The sequence below is a fragment of the Copadichromis virginalis genome, linkage group LG17 (assembly GCF_057382275.1).
Source record: "Copadichromis virginalis isolate Kocher_CV1m ecotype Utaka linkage group LG17, C_Virginalis_male_GT1.1, whole genome shotgun sequence".
Taxonomy (NCBI): Eukaryota; Metazoa; Chordata; class Actinopteri; order Cichliformes; family Cichlidae; genus Copadichromis; species Copadichromis virginalis.
The window spans coordinates 19,315,285-19,329,963 of NC_140634.1; the positions used below are offsets into that span (position 1 = coordinate 19,315,285).

Consider the following 14,679-nt stretch of genomic DNA (forward strand, 5'->3'; position numbering starts at 1 on the left):
CACAAATCTCACTCGACTATGAGGGCTCTAAACAGAATCTGTGATTTTAAAATTATATTATTATTTAACCCAAGTGGATTAAAAACAGTAACACTACTACAAAAACATTATAAAAATAGTCAATAACTGAAGGTCTTAGCAAAAGGAAAGTTCACTGTGCTCCACTGCTGCTCCACGCCAGTCCGTAGTCGTCCTTCAGCGGTAACGTACACCTGCGGGAAAGCCCTTATGCAAACCTATCCGTGTGAACTAACACTAACTCTGCCTTGTATACTCAGATCACAGCTCGGCGTGTTTGAGCCACCAGCCTGTCCACCTGCCTGTCCGGAATTTGGATCACGATCAGCCCCAGCCGCCTCGACCTTTCTGAAGCTTCTCCCCACGGACCCTCACCCCTCCCTCCGGTTCCCTCGGCCCCGCTATCATCGTAAGACGCGTACTCTACTTCCCCTCGTATACTGCCGTTTTCCCCGCACCCCAATAATCCTTTTTTCCTTTTTCTGTTTCAGCCTCCCACAGTCCCGCTCTCGGCGTTCCTGCGCGATTCACCTCCCGGTCCCTCGGTTTTTCTGGTTCCGTGCGTTTTTTCCATTCTACCCTCCCGGGACACCCTCAGTTATAATAAAGTTTATTTTTGTTCTCTCGTACCGCTGTGTGTGTGTTCTGCTCCTGGGTCCAACTTGTGCGTGGAACTTCGGTTCATGACATATTGAAAAGACAAACCATGTGAACACTAGACATTTAAGTAGTATTTAGCTCTAATAAAGGGAAAAATACAATCAATGGACAGTAAAATCTAGCTTTAAGAAACCTATATAGAATAGAGGCAACATACAAGAAAATCCTGGCTCCTCCAAATGAAATATATTTAAAAAAAACTTTCCCAGCAGTTTATCTCGACGATCTGTGACTTCAGACAGCAAAGAGACTAAGACAGAAAAAGATTAAAGTAAAAGTGGATTACCACGATAACCAAAGTAGATCTAAACTGCTGTACCACAAACTATCCTTGATCGTAAACTGGCACAAGATCTGCAGTCTACCTCTGTTCAAGGTTAGTGGCTCCTTGTATACTTAATATATTTTTAAAGTAGTTCCTTCTTAGGTTGTGTTATGTGAAAAAGTACAGAATCAATGCTGCTTTCCAGCCCAGTTATCTTCAGACCCACTGTGCACATAAACTCTTCCATCATGGGATCCTGTATCCTGTTTTTTGGTACTGAAATGCCAACACCATCTTCTGTAGCTATTAGGTCACTTTAGTTTTCAGAGGAACAGCTCAGCAGGACGTTACCCTCAGATTTGTGCGTTCAGACTAATAAACCTTCCTATTACTTGCCTTCTCGCTGGTTATGAGGTACTGAACGGAAACAGAATGAATCACACACAAGGATAACCATTTCTGTTTTAATATTGTCCAATCAGAAAACACAACCAAAGAAAAGTAAACAGGAAGTAGGATTAAAGGCTTGTATAGGACTTCCTGTTTCTTTCAGCTTTTGGTCCTAAGCCATAATCATCATCATCTTCATCATTACCACCACCATTAATATGATCTTCAGCATCAACATCTTTGTAGTCCACATTTTAATTTCAAAGTCATCACAGTTGGATAATTTACAGTGTTTATTATACACAGGGCAGATTTTTTGTGTGCTTTGTGTCTGTAAACTGAACTTCCCTGAATGGACAATGAAGGTTGAAAATGCACTGAATAATTAGTATAATAATTAGAATAATACTAATTAGCTTTTTCACATCATCAACATTTGTCATCACTGAGTCAACCATCATAATTAGTTCCACCATCATAATTATAATCATTTAATCATAACTGGTAATGTGTCTCTCATCACCAAAACTGTTTTCTTCATCTTCACACACGCACATCAACATACGTCACTGGACACACATTTTATAGAAGCAGGCAGGTCCATTAATTTGTATATGGCTCAGTTATTAACATCAAAGCTGGATCGAAGAGAAGAGGAACAACTTCAAAGTCTGCTCCACTGGACGAAAGTTCAATGCAACAAACATTAAAAGTCCTTTTTTAAAAAAAAAAAAACTTCTTAAAAGTCACATTTCCAAAGGTTTCACAGGTGTTCTCTTCAGGCATTTTTGTGTCCAGCTCATGTTCCTAAGACTCTCGAGTCCACAGAATCATTTACATTAAAAAAGCAAAATCAGAAATCTACTCCCTTGAAAATCCATTGTGCTTTTAAATCCGTCATGCTGCAAGACTCTTAGCCACACAGTCCACAGCAGTGCAGAGCCCATTATACTGTACAATCCACATTGATCGGAAATCCTTTGATCTGTAGAATCTGTCACATTTCTGTCATGCAGCCAACACCTCCATTCTGCTTTATATTTTGTAGTGCAGCAGAATCTGTACAGGCTCCACAAAGCAGTCAGATCTACGACACTCGTGCACGACTGACCGTGTGTATGGTTAGTGCTGTTGTACACCGTCTGTTGTACTTTGTAATCCATCACACTGTCCCATATAGCATCAACTCTGCCAAACTGCATGCTCCTGAACATAGAACTTATCGTTGCAAACAAATATCTTGAAATGCCAGGTTCCTCAAGCTTTGCATTTCATCAGTAAATCACTTTGTGAACTTTATAGGATTACACTTGCCTGTCTTTAAATAAGTCCATTGATGATGACCTTTAATCTGTCACATCAACATGAGTACAACTGTGTTTAAAAAGCCACATCATCTGCATATAACGACACTAAACACATTTCTCTAAACAACATGCTCTCAGCTGTCTTGTTGGACATTTCATTTTACCATCTTTCATTTTGACTCTACTCACTGATTTGTCCATCAGGTTTACAAAAAACAGGTTTACTGATATCTAACCATTGACTGGCTCAAAAAAAAAAAATCTTGTATTTCTGACTGTAGGTTTTGTCCAGAAGTTGAGGCTGATGTGCTTTTGTCCAACAACTTTCTGGTTGTGTGCTTTGTAAAACCACAGAAATCTTTTTGAGTTGTTATTTGGTCACTGATTTAATTTCCAAGATTGCTGTCAGCCAGAAAAAGCTTTCTGAGATGCTCTGTCAGTTTCACAGTCCCCTGGCTCTTCTCAGTTTTCCACAAGGAATGATTCCAACATTCTCATCCATCTGTCATTCAATTAATCTCTCTGAGGAGTTTGTCAGACTTTAGGAGGTCACAAAATAAATAGCAGGTTTTCTGGCTGACAGATTTGAAGTGGGAAGCATTTGGGGAAACTATTACAATTATACCTGACCCCTTCTGGTAGCTTGCCAAGTGTGTGGATGCAGGTGTCTTTAATTTAAGAGGACATGTACCAAAAAAAAAATCTCTACCCTATGTGTTGGAGAAAAGAAAATAATGTCTTTTACTTGTTCCAAACAAGTAAACACACATAATCTTTTAAAGAATAAAAATTATATATGATGATAGCTTAGGGTTATAAATTAGTATTTTTAGAATTAGCCCCCTGAAAGTTAACTGGATCATGCTAATGTGAGTCTTTTTCCATTTAAGTCTATGAATGCCAAATTAGTTGTGCATTCAGAGATACTGTACTGCATACTTTGATAGTAATGAGTGATTATTCGGGTTACTGTTGTCTTACTATCAGATTCCTATGAAAGCAGTCTGTTCATTCTCCTCTGACCTCTGACATCAACAGTGTATTTTCTCAGAGAGAACTGCTGTTAACTGGATATTTTCTATTTTTCCTGACCAGGCTAATGAGAGCTGCATTCATTTTACATTTGAATTTGTTTTTCTTTTCCTGCTTTCTTTGCCTTTACAAATGAAAAACAAATGCATTTAAATACTTTTTCTTTTGGTTTTCTGTCAGGTAGCATATTTAATCTTATAGAGGGCACAGAAATACAGACTTACATATTGGCAAATGGAAAATACCTTTCATGGTAAATTCTGTTTTTGTAGTTGCTGTCAACAACTTTAAATAGAAAAACTAATTTATAGGAAATTGTAAATCTTGTCCTATTCAGCCTCTGTGCTTTTGCTTAAACCCAACAAACCCGTTATGTACCAAGGCTGTTTTGGGCCTTCTTTTAAAGTCTCCTTCAAAATGCTGTCCAGTTTTGCTTATAGAAAAGAAAACAGAAGTGTTTTCTCTGGTTTAGAGGAAATTTTGATTGAGCTTTTGTGCTGTGAGCTTTTTATATTCAGGGGACATTTCTGAAACGAGGCCCCAACAAACCCCTCCTGAAGCCACTGATATTTTCAAAAGCTGAGTTTTTGATCATGAAAAAAAAAAGCTGCCCTTTAATTTCAGGCCGAACGGTATGAATTCTGTGGACAGTTAATGAGTGTGAATCAGCGCTCTGAGTGTTATCAGAAGACACCAAGTCCATGTAGTGTTAATTACAGCTCTGTTCAATGATCGACATGCCCCTAACTGCCAGGGTGTCTGCCTTTTAACGTCAGCCGGTTTAATGTGCTGAACACAGGCCAGACTGATTAAACTGTTCTGGATCTTTGGTTAGCAAGGGCGTTGTGAGGATCAGAGCCTTGAAGTTCTGAAAACTGCGAGTTGCATCTTTAATCAGCCAATCAAAATGCAGACAATTACACCTATGATTTGTCAAAGTGAGAGTAAAATTTTCTTTGTTCTGGATATGTTGAAAGGTCTATTTTGAATCCGTTCTAGTCAATTCATTGCATTGTGTGATTGAAACCATACAATCTAATGTCAGTTCATTCTGCATCTGGACGTAAAGTTTTCAGTGGGAAAAACATTTCGTCATTCATCCAACTGACTTCTACAGTCTCAGCCTGGAACACCACTAAGTCACTGGTTCAGGTATGTGGATGACACCTGGGTGAGATCAAGTCTCAGGACGTACCACAATTCACTGATCACATTAACTCAGTGGACCAACACATCAAGTTCACCAGGGAGGATATGAAAAGTGACAGGTTAGCCTTCTTAGACTGTGAGATTTCCATCAGTAATGGGGGACATTTAAAAGCTGATGTGTACCATAAACCTACCCATGTGGATCAGTATTTAAGGTTTGACTCTCATCATCCACTGGATTACAAACTGGGTGTCATTTAGGATGCTACAACACATAGCGATCACCATCCCACATATACAGCGGCCAGGGAAGCAGAAGAACATCATATCAAGAAGGTCCTGAGTAAAATACGGTTATCCCAGCTGGACAATTGTCAAAGCTGGGAAGGCACCTAAAGAAAGTTCCAGGCGATCAAGGAGAGAAGGACAACTGCAAAACCCGTAGTGATCCCTTATGTGTCAAGAGTATCGGAACAGTTGAGATAAATTTTTTCTAAACACTGAGTCGCTGTGGATTTTAAACCCCAAAACACACTGAGCTACCAAAAAATGGTCCACCCCAAGGATCGGGTCCCCCAACACAAACAGAGTAATATAGTGTACGCTATTAAGAGCCAGGAGGACTGAAATGATTTATACATCAGGGAAACCAAAAAACCTCTGGCGAAGTAGATGGCACAACACAGAAGAGCTAACTTGTCAGTCCCAGACTCCGCAGTCTATCTATGCCTACAGGCAAGTAAATACTCTTTCAGTGATGAGGATGTACACATCCTGGACAGGGAGGAGCGCTGGTTTGAGCGGCTGAGACTGAAGAAGCCACTTGGTTGAGCGACAAAATGTTTCTCCCACTGAAAATGCTATGTCCAAATGAACAGAATAAACTTTTTGACTTTTCGATACTGGTTGTGTTCCCATTTTTTGATCAAAAGAAAAGCTAGTATCAAACATCAGTGTCATATTAGATGTTTTAAAGGGAAAACTCACTAAACCATTTATATCTAAATGCGTTGTCAACCTCAGAAAGAAACACCCGTGACTGCTAATACCACAGTAAGTAGTCCTCCATGGGCTGTGTCTAATGACGTCTAGCTGAAATACAACTTTGTTTTTTCGTTGTTTATAAAGATCTTAGTCATTTCACTTTGTTGTATGCTGTTTTTAATCTGGGAGCTGGTTCTTGTCTCAGTGACTACCCTTAAAGCAGTCTAAACATAGCACAGAAACCAATTTAACCACATCAGCCACAAGTGGAAGAAAGCAATCCAGTAGAGCTAAAAAGATTGAAATCAAGGTTCTTTTAAAAAATCAAAACCAGTCTGCCCAGTATTCTTGATCTTTCAGTCCATCTTTTTTTCTGTCCGACTGCATCTGGTAGCTAGCAGGGCGTTAGCATAGCAGTCAGTTTGCAGTCACTTCACTTTAGCTGGCTGGCATGGTGTTAGCCGAAGGTGGTACTCGGAGGTTTGCGTAGCCACTGGTAGAACTGCCGCCGGTGTAGGCGGTGCCAGCGCACATTGCCCTCGACAATTTCCAGTGCTCGTGGCAACGCAGGCCCCGCCCCCACACCACTGGACAGGATGAACTCCTTTAACTAAAGGAAGAAAGAATCACAGGAGTAAATAAGGCAGCAGAGGAGAAGAAAGGAAAGAAAATAAATAATAATAATATTCATCCCCTGTAGATGCTAAAAAGGCTGTCACCCACCCCCCTCCGCAGTGCTGAAAGAAACAACTTCTGGACTTTTCAGGATGGAGATCCCTAACACGGTGGACATTGATAACTTTCAGGCATGAATTGAAACTTGTGCCATGTCCATTATAAAAATCCACCTCTGGGAGAGTATATATATGACATAAATAAGGGAAAGCTTCATAATTCCACTTTTAGAAGTGAGAAAAAGTAAGAATGTGTTCTGTACAATTAACAGATACATTGCCAGTAGAAGTTGGAAAAAAACCAACAATACATACACATTTCATTCTTTTAGTTTGAGGGTTTCGACCTGATTGTGAACCCAGCTGTAAGGATTTGCTCCCATTCAGCCATGAGAGCATTAGTGTGCTGCTACACTGATGCTGGGTGATAAATCTGGATCACAGTTGCTGTTCCAGCTCACCCTAGAGGTGTTGGATGAAACTAATGAGGTCAGGGCTTGCAGGATCTTCCGCAAACAGTTAACACAAAGTTAGATGGATACTAAAGCAAATAACTGAAAACTCCTGGATGATGTTTTCATGTCTCAAACAGATTCTTTTAGAGTTGCACTGTAAACCTGCAAAAGCTGGAACATTTTATTGTATTTTATATTGATGCACTTTAATGTCATGGTATATGTACAGTTTCACTACATTTAAATTAAATAGCTTGTTAGCTCAGCTGAAATAGTTTCACAGTGTCTTATTTAATTTTCTTCACTTATGCATCACGGAGGAAGGCATGTGTAAGGCAAATAAACAGTTTCAAATTACATACTGTAATCATGGACATTTAAATGCAGTTATTCTTCATTCCTCTTGGCTTGAATGGTACTTGTGGTGAGTGAGTACACATTCTTGATGGTCATTAGCAAGACAGCTTGTAATTCACTTCACAGATTTTGCTTTTTTTCCACTGAGTGGAGCACCACACTACACACAGATACCTGTGCTACCAATTACAGGTAGCTAGGAAACTACTCTGCTCACGGTGTCACATCTCACAGTGTCATTATAAAATAAAATTAAACAAAACCTCAGCAGCTGAACTGTAAACATAATGGATTCACATATATCATCAGTATTTCAGAGCCTGCAGAATACTTCCCAGACATGCCCACTTAGAATAAGAGTATACAATTATTTAATTGCTTTAATCATTGGGATTTACAGACTGACTGTGAGCATGAATGTCATGAAAATATTTGGATTTTAATGATTTCTTCAAACTGTTCTTTTTCTAATGTCGTGTGATTGTATAGCATACATCTTAAAAAACAACATTCACACGTTTTTTTATTTGCTCTGTTTTTTCACTGGGCAAATTTCCAGCTGCCCTGCTGGTAGCACACTCCACACACCACTTCAGGTCCCAGCACATCTTTTACAAGGGAGACACAATCAGCTGACGGAGCTCAGGTGTGTGTCAGCCTCCCCTGACACCACACCCTGAACCCACTGCTCCAGCCCTCCCCTGCAGTCAAAAATAGATTTATAAACCCCCCACTAATCTTTGGTTAGCTTTCCCATTACAAGCTGCACTTCGTCCAGATGCTTTTGGTAGCCATCAACAAGCTGCTCACATAATTCTGAATGGATATTTGACTATTTGTCTTTGTAGAATTGGTAAAGTTCATTTAAATTAGGGTTGAGGTCAAGGTTTTGGGAAGGCCATTCCAGAAGCTTAATTTTAGCCAACTTTCTCCATTCCAACAACAGTTTTTGTATGTTTGAGATCTTTGTCCTGCTGGAATAACAAACGTGTTCAAATTTCAGTCATCTAATTTGTAGGTAGTCGTCCTCCTTCATTATTTCATCCAGTTTGTGCAGAACAACAGCCCCAGTGCATGATGCTACCACCACCATGCTTGACAATCGGTACAGTGTTCTTAGGTTTCAAAGTCTCACCTTTACTCCTCTAAAAATATTTCAGTTCACTGTGGCCAGAGCTAAATCTTTGTCTCGTTTGACCATCAAACCTTTCTTCCGTAAGCACTTGACTTGTACACGTGGGAAGCTCGAAATTTCAGTGGAGGTTGAAGGTGTTGATTTTGGAGGCACAGCTTCTTTCTTGGTCAGCACCCTGTCAGTCCATGGTGTTGTCAAAGTGACACTGGTGTTCCAGCAGTTTCCATTCATGGGAGGCTTGAGCCTTCATGATTCCCAACATCAAAACCAATTTCCTCTCACGTGAGGGTGACAGTTTGGGTCACCCTCACATAATTTTCCTTTCTTAGATCTTCGCTGAGTTTCTTGGACTTTCCCATTTTTCTGAGTATTGGTCAATCCAGTGAGTGCTGTCAAAAAATCCTTTTTGTGCTGCAAAGAGAAACGACCAACTGTAGTCAGTCATGATGACTAAGGAAATGTTAACTGGCCTGTACATATTATTTATATTTGACTCATTAACACTTTTGACCCTGCATAGATTTGAGAAAATCTATAATAAATTCAAACATGTGGACCCAATTCCTGTTTAAGTTATTATGTATTCTGTACAATCACTCCACCCTGGAAAAATAATGCCTAAAAAACATTAAATGTCCAAAATCACAGCATTCGTGCCTATGATGATTGGACAACAACTGTGCATGCACCGTATGCAGCAATAATGGCTGCTGAGAGATAATGGTCCTACCTGAAAGGCCTCGAAGTCCACATTAGGGAGGGATGGTGATGTCTTAGGTCGCAAATTTATTAGTTAGGAGATCATGGTCTGCATCCAAGTTTGAAACTTTTTTTTTAACAATTTGTTTTGCTTGTTACAAGTGGAACTAAGGCAGCTGGACAAAGCAACAAAAAGGCACATGCATATACATTTGGCCATTTAGTAGCTGAAATACAAAAAGCTCTGAGGTTTTATATAAAGAAGACTTTGTTGTTTAAACACAGCTGAAGAAAAATGTTTGAATGTGAACATGTGATGTATTCAAGCTAAACTGTCTTTGAAAGGCATCAATTAATTGTTGAAAATTACTTTTTTTTCAACAATTTATAATTACACATAAAATTTCCAGCATGAAAGTGGAGATTTCAAAAGAAGACTTTGGTTTACAGGACTGTAAATTAACAGGTTTTCAACATTAAGGTGTTTTTTTCTTTTTGGTCAAAAAGAGAAACTTTGTTCAAAGAAGTGAATTAATTATTTTTTTTAAGTTGAGAGCCAAAAAGGAAACCTAATGTTGCTCAGAGTTTGACAGATTCAGTGAAGCGCGGGCAGAAATCCATCCCTTCGGCTCACTTTACTACAGTTCACATCGTTAACCGAGCACTCCTCTGCGCCCTCCTTCTACCTTTCGTCTCTGCTATGATTTCACTTTCTGTTATCTTTACACTTTCCCTCTCCTGTGTGACTCACCCTAAGACCCTTTTCAAACTAAAAAGAATCATCATTAATATAAACTCATGATGTTTTTGTTTAGAGGTTTCACTGACAGCCAAACCTAATGCGGTTACCATACCAACAGGAAAGTCGAAAGAATATTAATCACTAAAGTTTAAATAAACAGATTTATTCAGAAACACCTACGACCTTTTTTCTCTTCTTTAATTTTATATTTAATTATATCTGATTTCCATCTTTTCATCATATCAAACAACAAGCGTAGTAGCTATGAGATGATGCAACAGAGGAACGATTAACGTTGTTAATCAAGCTCTATTTTCTCTGAGTAATCAACAGTAAATTTGGAATATTGATCCAGCTGTGAGCCTCTCGAGAACACAATTACACACTGATTAATTTCAAGGTCCTGTTAATTTCCAAGCTCCCATACTGGCATGTAGAAAACATGCTAATCTTCCTTCTGGTAGGGTATAGCTTATTTATTCTTGCTTAGAATGGAAGAATTAATTTCCCTTCATTTATTTAGGCCAAATGAAAGAGTCCAGAGTCACAAAGTATTTAATGTGAAACAGTAAAGTAATCCAAACTTCCAAAGGAAGGAGAACATGACGAAGACAGCAGGGAGGAAAATGGATTGGAACACAGTGGGAAAAACACGGATGCCCCAAGAAAGGATGAAGGGAGGACTCAGGATATATGTACAGACAGAGTTAAATAGAAGAAGCTAAACAAATATGTAACACAGGTGAAAGAAAATCAGGAAGAAGAAGTTAAACTTCATAAAAGTCACAAAACAGTAACTCGGTCCCAACTGGTCAGTCTGTTTTATATCAGAACACACTGGCTCGGTCTCAGAAATTATCCAAAAGAGTAGTTGTCTTTGAATGGTTACAACATTTTGGCTCATCATCAAAATCTCTGTGTAGCATATGGGTGAGTTTTTCACCTTCATCAAATGAGGAGGGAAATTTATAAAAGGGAGATCTTTTGAAATTAAACAGGATGCGCTCACTGGTGTGTTACCATGCAGGATTCTCAGACAGACCACCTCCTCACTCATCACTTTTAAAGATGGCAACAACAACAACAACAAAAAAATACTCAACTCTTAAAACTTAAAGTTAGCAAAGTTAGTGAAGTTACCCTAACTTTGCTAACTTTAAAATGTGTGATGTCATAGTGGCTGCATTCACATTGTACACAGAGTCTATCACAGGAAAATTAAATTTACACAACAAGAAACTTTATGTCAGGGACCTGGATCTGAGCTATCGGGGGTCCCTGAGCTGTTATGGACTTGTGTTATATTATATGTGATACTGCGCTACTGTTCCGTGTCCACATTGGTATATAGGCAGGTATGTGTGTATGTGTGTGTATATGCAGCTGTTTCCTGTAGCACCTTTAGGCCTGGTGGGTGTGGCCCTGTTAGAAGGCGGGCCACCTCTGAAGACCTTTGCCAAACACCTGCGGCTGATCAGGGCTCGTCGGGGGAGCTAGTAGGAGAGTGCTGGAGCTTCCACCGATGCTGGATCATTGCGTGAGACTCCACGTTAGTCTTCCGGTCGAGTTTAGTTAGCGTGTGTGTGCCCGCGGTTGTATTGTGTCCTGACGGCTGCTTCTATTGTTTTCCCCAGGAAAGGTGTGGAGCGACGGACAGCAGCCAGCACGGGGAGTGCTGAGACACGGGAGCAGAGGGCACTAAGACACGGACTTTTCACGGAGGATGCAACGTGGGAGTCAGGGGAGAGCACGGGGATTTATTGTTGTTTTTTCCATTCACTGTGAATAAACGCACTGCTGATATTCAGAGCTCCGCGCCTGGGTCCTCCTTCCTCACTTTCCCATGGTTCACCATCGTCAACTATGACACTTTAATGAACATCTTGATGTCTTTAAATCTGATTTTGTGCCAGTTTGACACTTGATGGCTTTGGGATTTGATGATTTTCAGGTGAAACTAAAATTGGGAGGAATATACTCTTGGCCAGGAAATATGTTTTTTTTTAAATAGCAGCTTCACACCGTTCTAAACCCCAGATGTCACTTTCTATCGGATGCCATCTTTAGTCTACTGATCAAAGAAAAAACAACACCACTTGTTTCTATGTCTGTGAAGGTTCTCAGTCATCCAGGTCGTCGCAGTCTAAGGAGCTTTGAAAGAAAAGCGTCTGCACTTCTTTAAGTTGCTTGAAGACGTTTCACCTCTCATCTGAGAAGCTTCTTCAGTTCTAAGGGTCAATGGTGGAGAGTCCCAGATTTAAACCTAGTGGGAGTTTCCCCCCAAAGAGGGAGAAAGGACCCCCTGATGATCCTCTACCTAATCACATGAGCCAAGGTGTGAAAACGGGTGTGGGTCACAATCAGCCAGGGTTTCGGGTGAGCTCATTGTGAAACCTGGCCCCACCCTATCATTTGATTTACTGAGTTCAGATGGCCCAGGATGTGAGTGGGCGTTAAGGCATCTGGGAAGGGATCTCAAAACTGGATTATAGATGGCAGACAGTTGGTGTCGTAAACCACCGCCTCTGTTCAAAGATGGTCGCTCACAGTGGACATAGATGGCTTCTTTCACTCCTCTTTCAAACCATCTGTCCTCTCTGTCCAAAATGTGAACATTGGCATCCTCGAAAGAGAGTCCTTTATCCTTAAGATGCAGATGGACTGCTGAGTCTTGTCCTGTGGAGGTGGCTCTTCTATGTTGTGCCATGCGCTTGTGAAGTGGCTGTTTGGTCTCTCCAATGTAGAGGTCTGGACATTCCTCGCTGCACTGTACAGCATACACCACATTGTTAAGTTTGTGTTTAGGAGTTTTGTCTTTCGGGTGAACCAGTTTTTGTCTGAGTGTGTTGCTGGGTCTGAAGTACACTGGGATGTCATGCTTGGAGAAAACCCTCCTGAGTTTCTCTGATACACTGGCTACATAGGGGATGACAATGTTGTGTCTTTCCTATCATCCCTCACTGGTGTCTGATCTTCTTTTCTGTGCCTCTTTGCTGACTTTATAAAAGCCCATTTAGGATAGCTGCACGTTTTGAGTGCTTCCTTTACATGTGTGTGTTCCTTCTTTTTTACTGCAGGCTTAGAGGGAACATGTTCTGCCCGGTGGTGTAGGGTCCTAATTACTCCAAGTTTGTGTTCCAGAGGGTGATGGGAGGTACTGGTCCGTATGTGTGGGCTTCTGGTAAACTTCAATCTTGAGGTTGCCATTCTCTTCAGTGTGCACAGCGCAGAGTAGGAAGGGCAAACAGTCGTCCTTTGTGTCTTCCCTGGTGAACTTGATGTTTTTATCCACAGCGTTAATGTGAGTAGTGAAGGATTCCACTTCTTGTGTCTTGATTTTGACCCAGGTGTCGTCTATATATCTGTACCAGTGGCTGGGTACTCTCCCTTTAAAAGAGCCAAGAGCCTTTCTTTCCACTTCCTCCATGTAAAGGTTGGCTACAATAGGTGACACGGGGGAGCCCATGGCACAGCCATGTTTTTGTCTGTAGAAACCCTCGTTGTATTTGAAATATGTAGTGGTGAGTAGGGCTGCTCGATTATGGCAAAAATGATAATCACGATTATTTTCACTGAAATTGAGATCTCGATTATTTGACGATATTTATTTAACCCTTTAAGACCTACTATAGAACCAAGTCCGCCAGAGCTTATATTATTTTTTTACATGTTGTAGTGCCATTTATGGGAGCATTTCAAGTTGCTATACAACTGTTATAGCCCATATTTTAATAATATGTATGCATTAAGTCCATAGTAAGTACATTAATTGCAAAAAAGTGCAATAAACTACAAAAAAAATTTGAAAATCGTTTTTGTTTGTTTTTTTACATATATTTCTACTTGGAGAAATTTAAGAGGTTTATCCCTCAAAACTTTAAATACAAAAAAGTTGCAAAAAATAGTTTACAACAACAGGAAACTTATTTTGAGTGTCTTCATAGTTTTATTTTGGAGATACACCAATTTTTATATACTGCAGGAAAAACAAAAAAAAAAACAATCCTATGATGCAAATTTGCAAAGAAAACAGCACGTGAATCAAAATAAACTATTGCCAGCAGTGCAATTCGAGTTCTAAGCATCCCAGAAACTATTCAGAAAAGTCAAACATGACCAGTATAGGCTTTTAAGGCCTACAAGTAAAAAACTACATTTCCGCGAAAATGACATCACTTCTGGTTTCGGGCAGGAAATGGCGGACATGCGATAGTTCGCGCTGACGTCTGTTTCACTGTGGGAAGTGTTACGAACAGCTGATTGGATCGGCAAAGCGTGTTTCTGGAATATTATGTTTTTGTTCCTGCAAGCGCTTTTTATGCAATTTTTGCAAAGCTTTATGTGGAAGGAAACCGTGACCGAGGACAAGCTGATGGCATCAGATGTAAGTACAACTCCTCCGGTTTCATATGGAAAACAAATTATTGCGCTAGCTTACACTGTTCAGGTTCTACAGGGATTTAAAAATAGTTACACAAAACGGAGCGTGCTGCTCTGACCGGCTTTAAAGGGTTAACAATGACTTTAAAAAATAATATAAAATAGTGTGCAACACCACTGAAGTTTTTTTTTTTACCTCTCCTTTCAACCAACGGCAGTCACTCTCCTCTCCAAATAACTTCTGCTTAGCTTTCCAAGCGTCCCTCGGGTCCTCTTAATCAGCGGTCTCCAACCTTTTTTGCGCCACGGACCGGTTTATGCCCGACAATATTTTCACGGACCGGCCTTTAAGGTGTCGCGGATAAATGAGGGAGGGGCTAATAATCGGCTCAGTCATTTTTAATGATCGTTGAAAGCCCAGATCGTAATCGT

At 40.2% G+C, this 14,679-nt stretch overlaps 1 protein-coding gene and 1 pseudogene across 1 annotated transcript in view; both read right to left on the bottom strand.

Annotated features, from left to right (window-relative positions):
• Nucleotides 1-1,393: 1,393 nt before the first annotated feature.
• LOC146689318 (thyrotropin-releasing hormone-degrading ectoenzyme-like) overlaps nt 1,394-14,679 on the bottom strand; it is a 277,193-nt gene continuing 263,907 nt past the window's right edge. Inside the window, exon 20 of the mRNA XM_085437338.1 lies at nt 1,394-6,415. Within this exon, the coding sequence (XP_085293464.1) occupies nt 6,263-6,415 (153 nt within the window). The 3' untranslated portion in view covers nt 1,394-6,262. The remainder of the gene's footprint in view (nt 6,416-14,679) is intronic.
• LOC146689319 (uncharacterized) lies at nt 12,125-13,335 on the bottom strand (annotated as a pseudogene).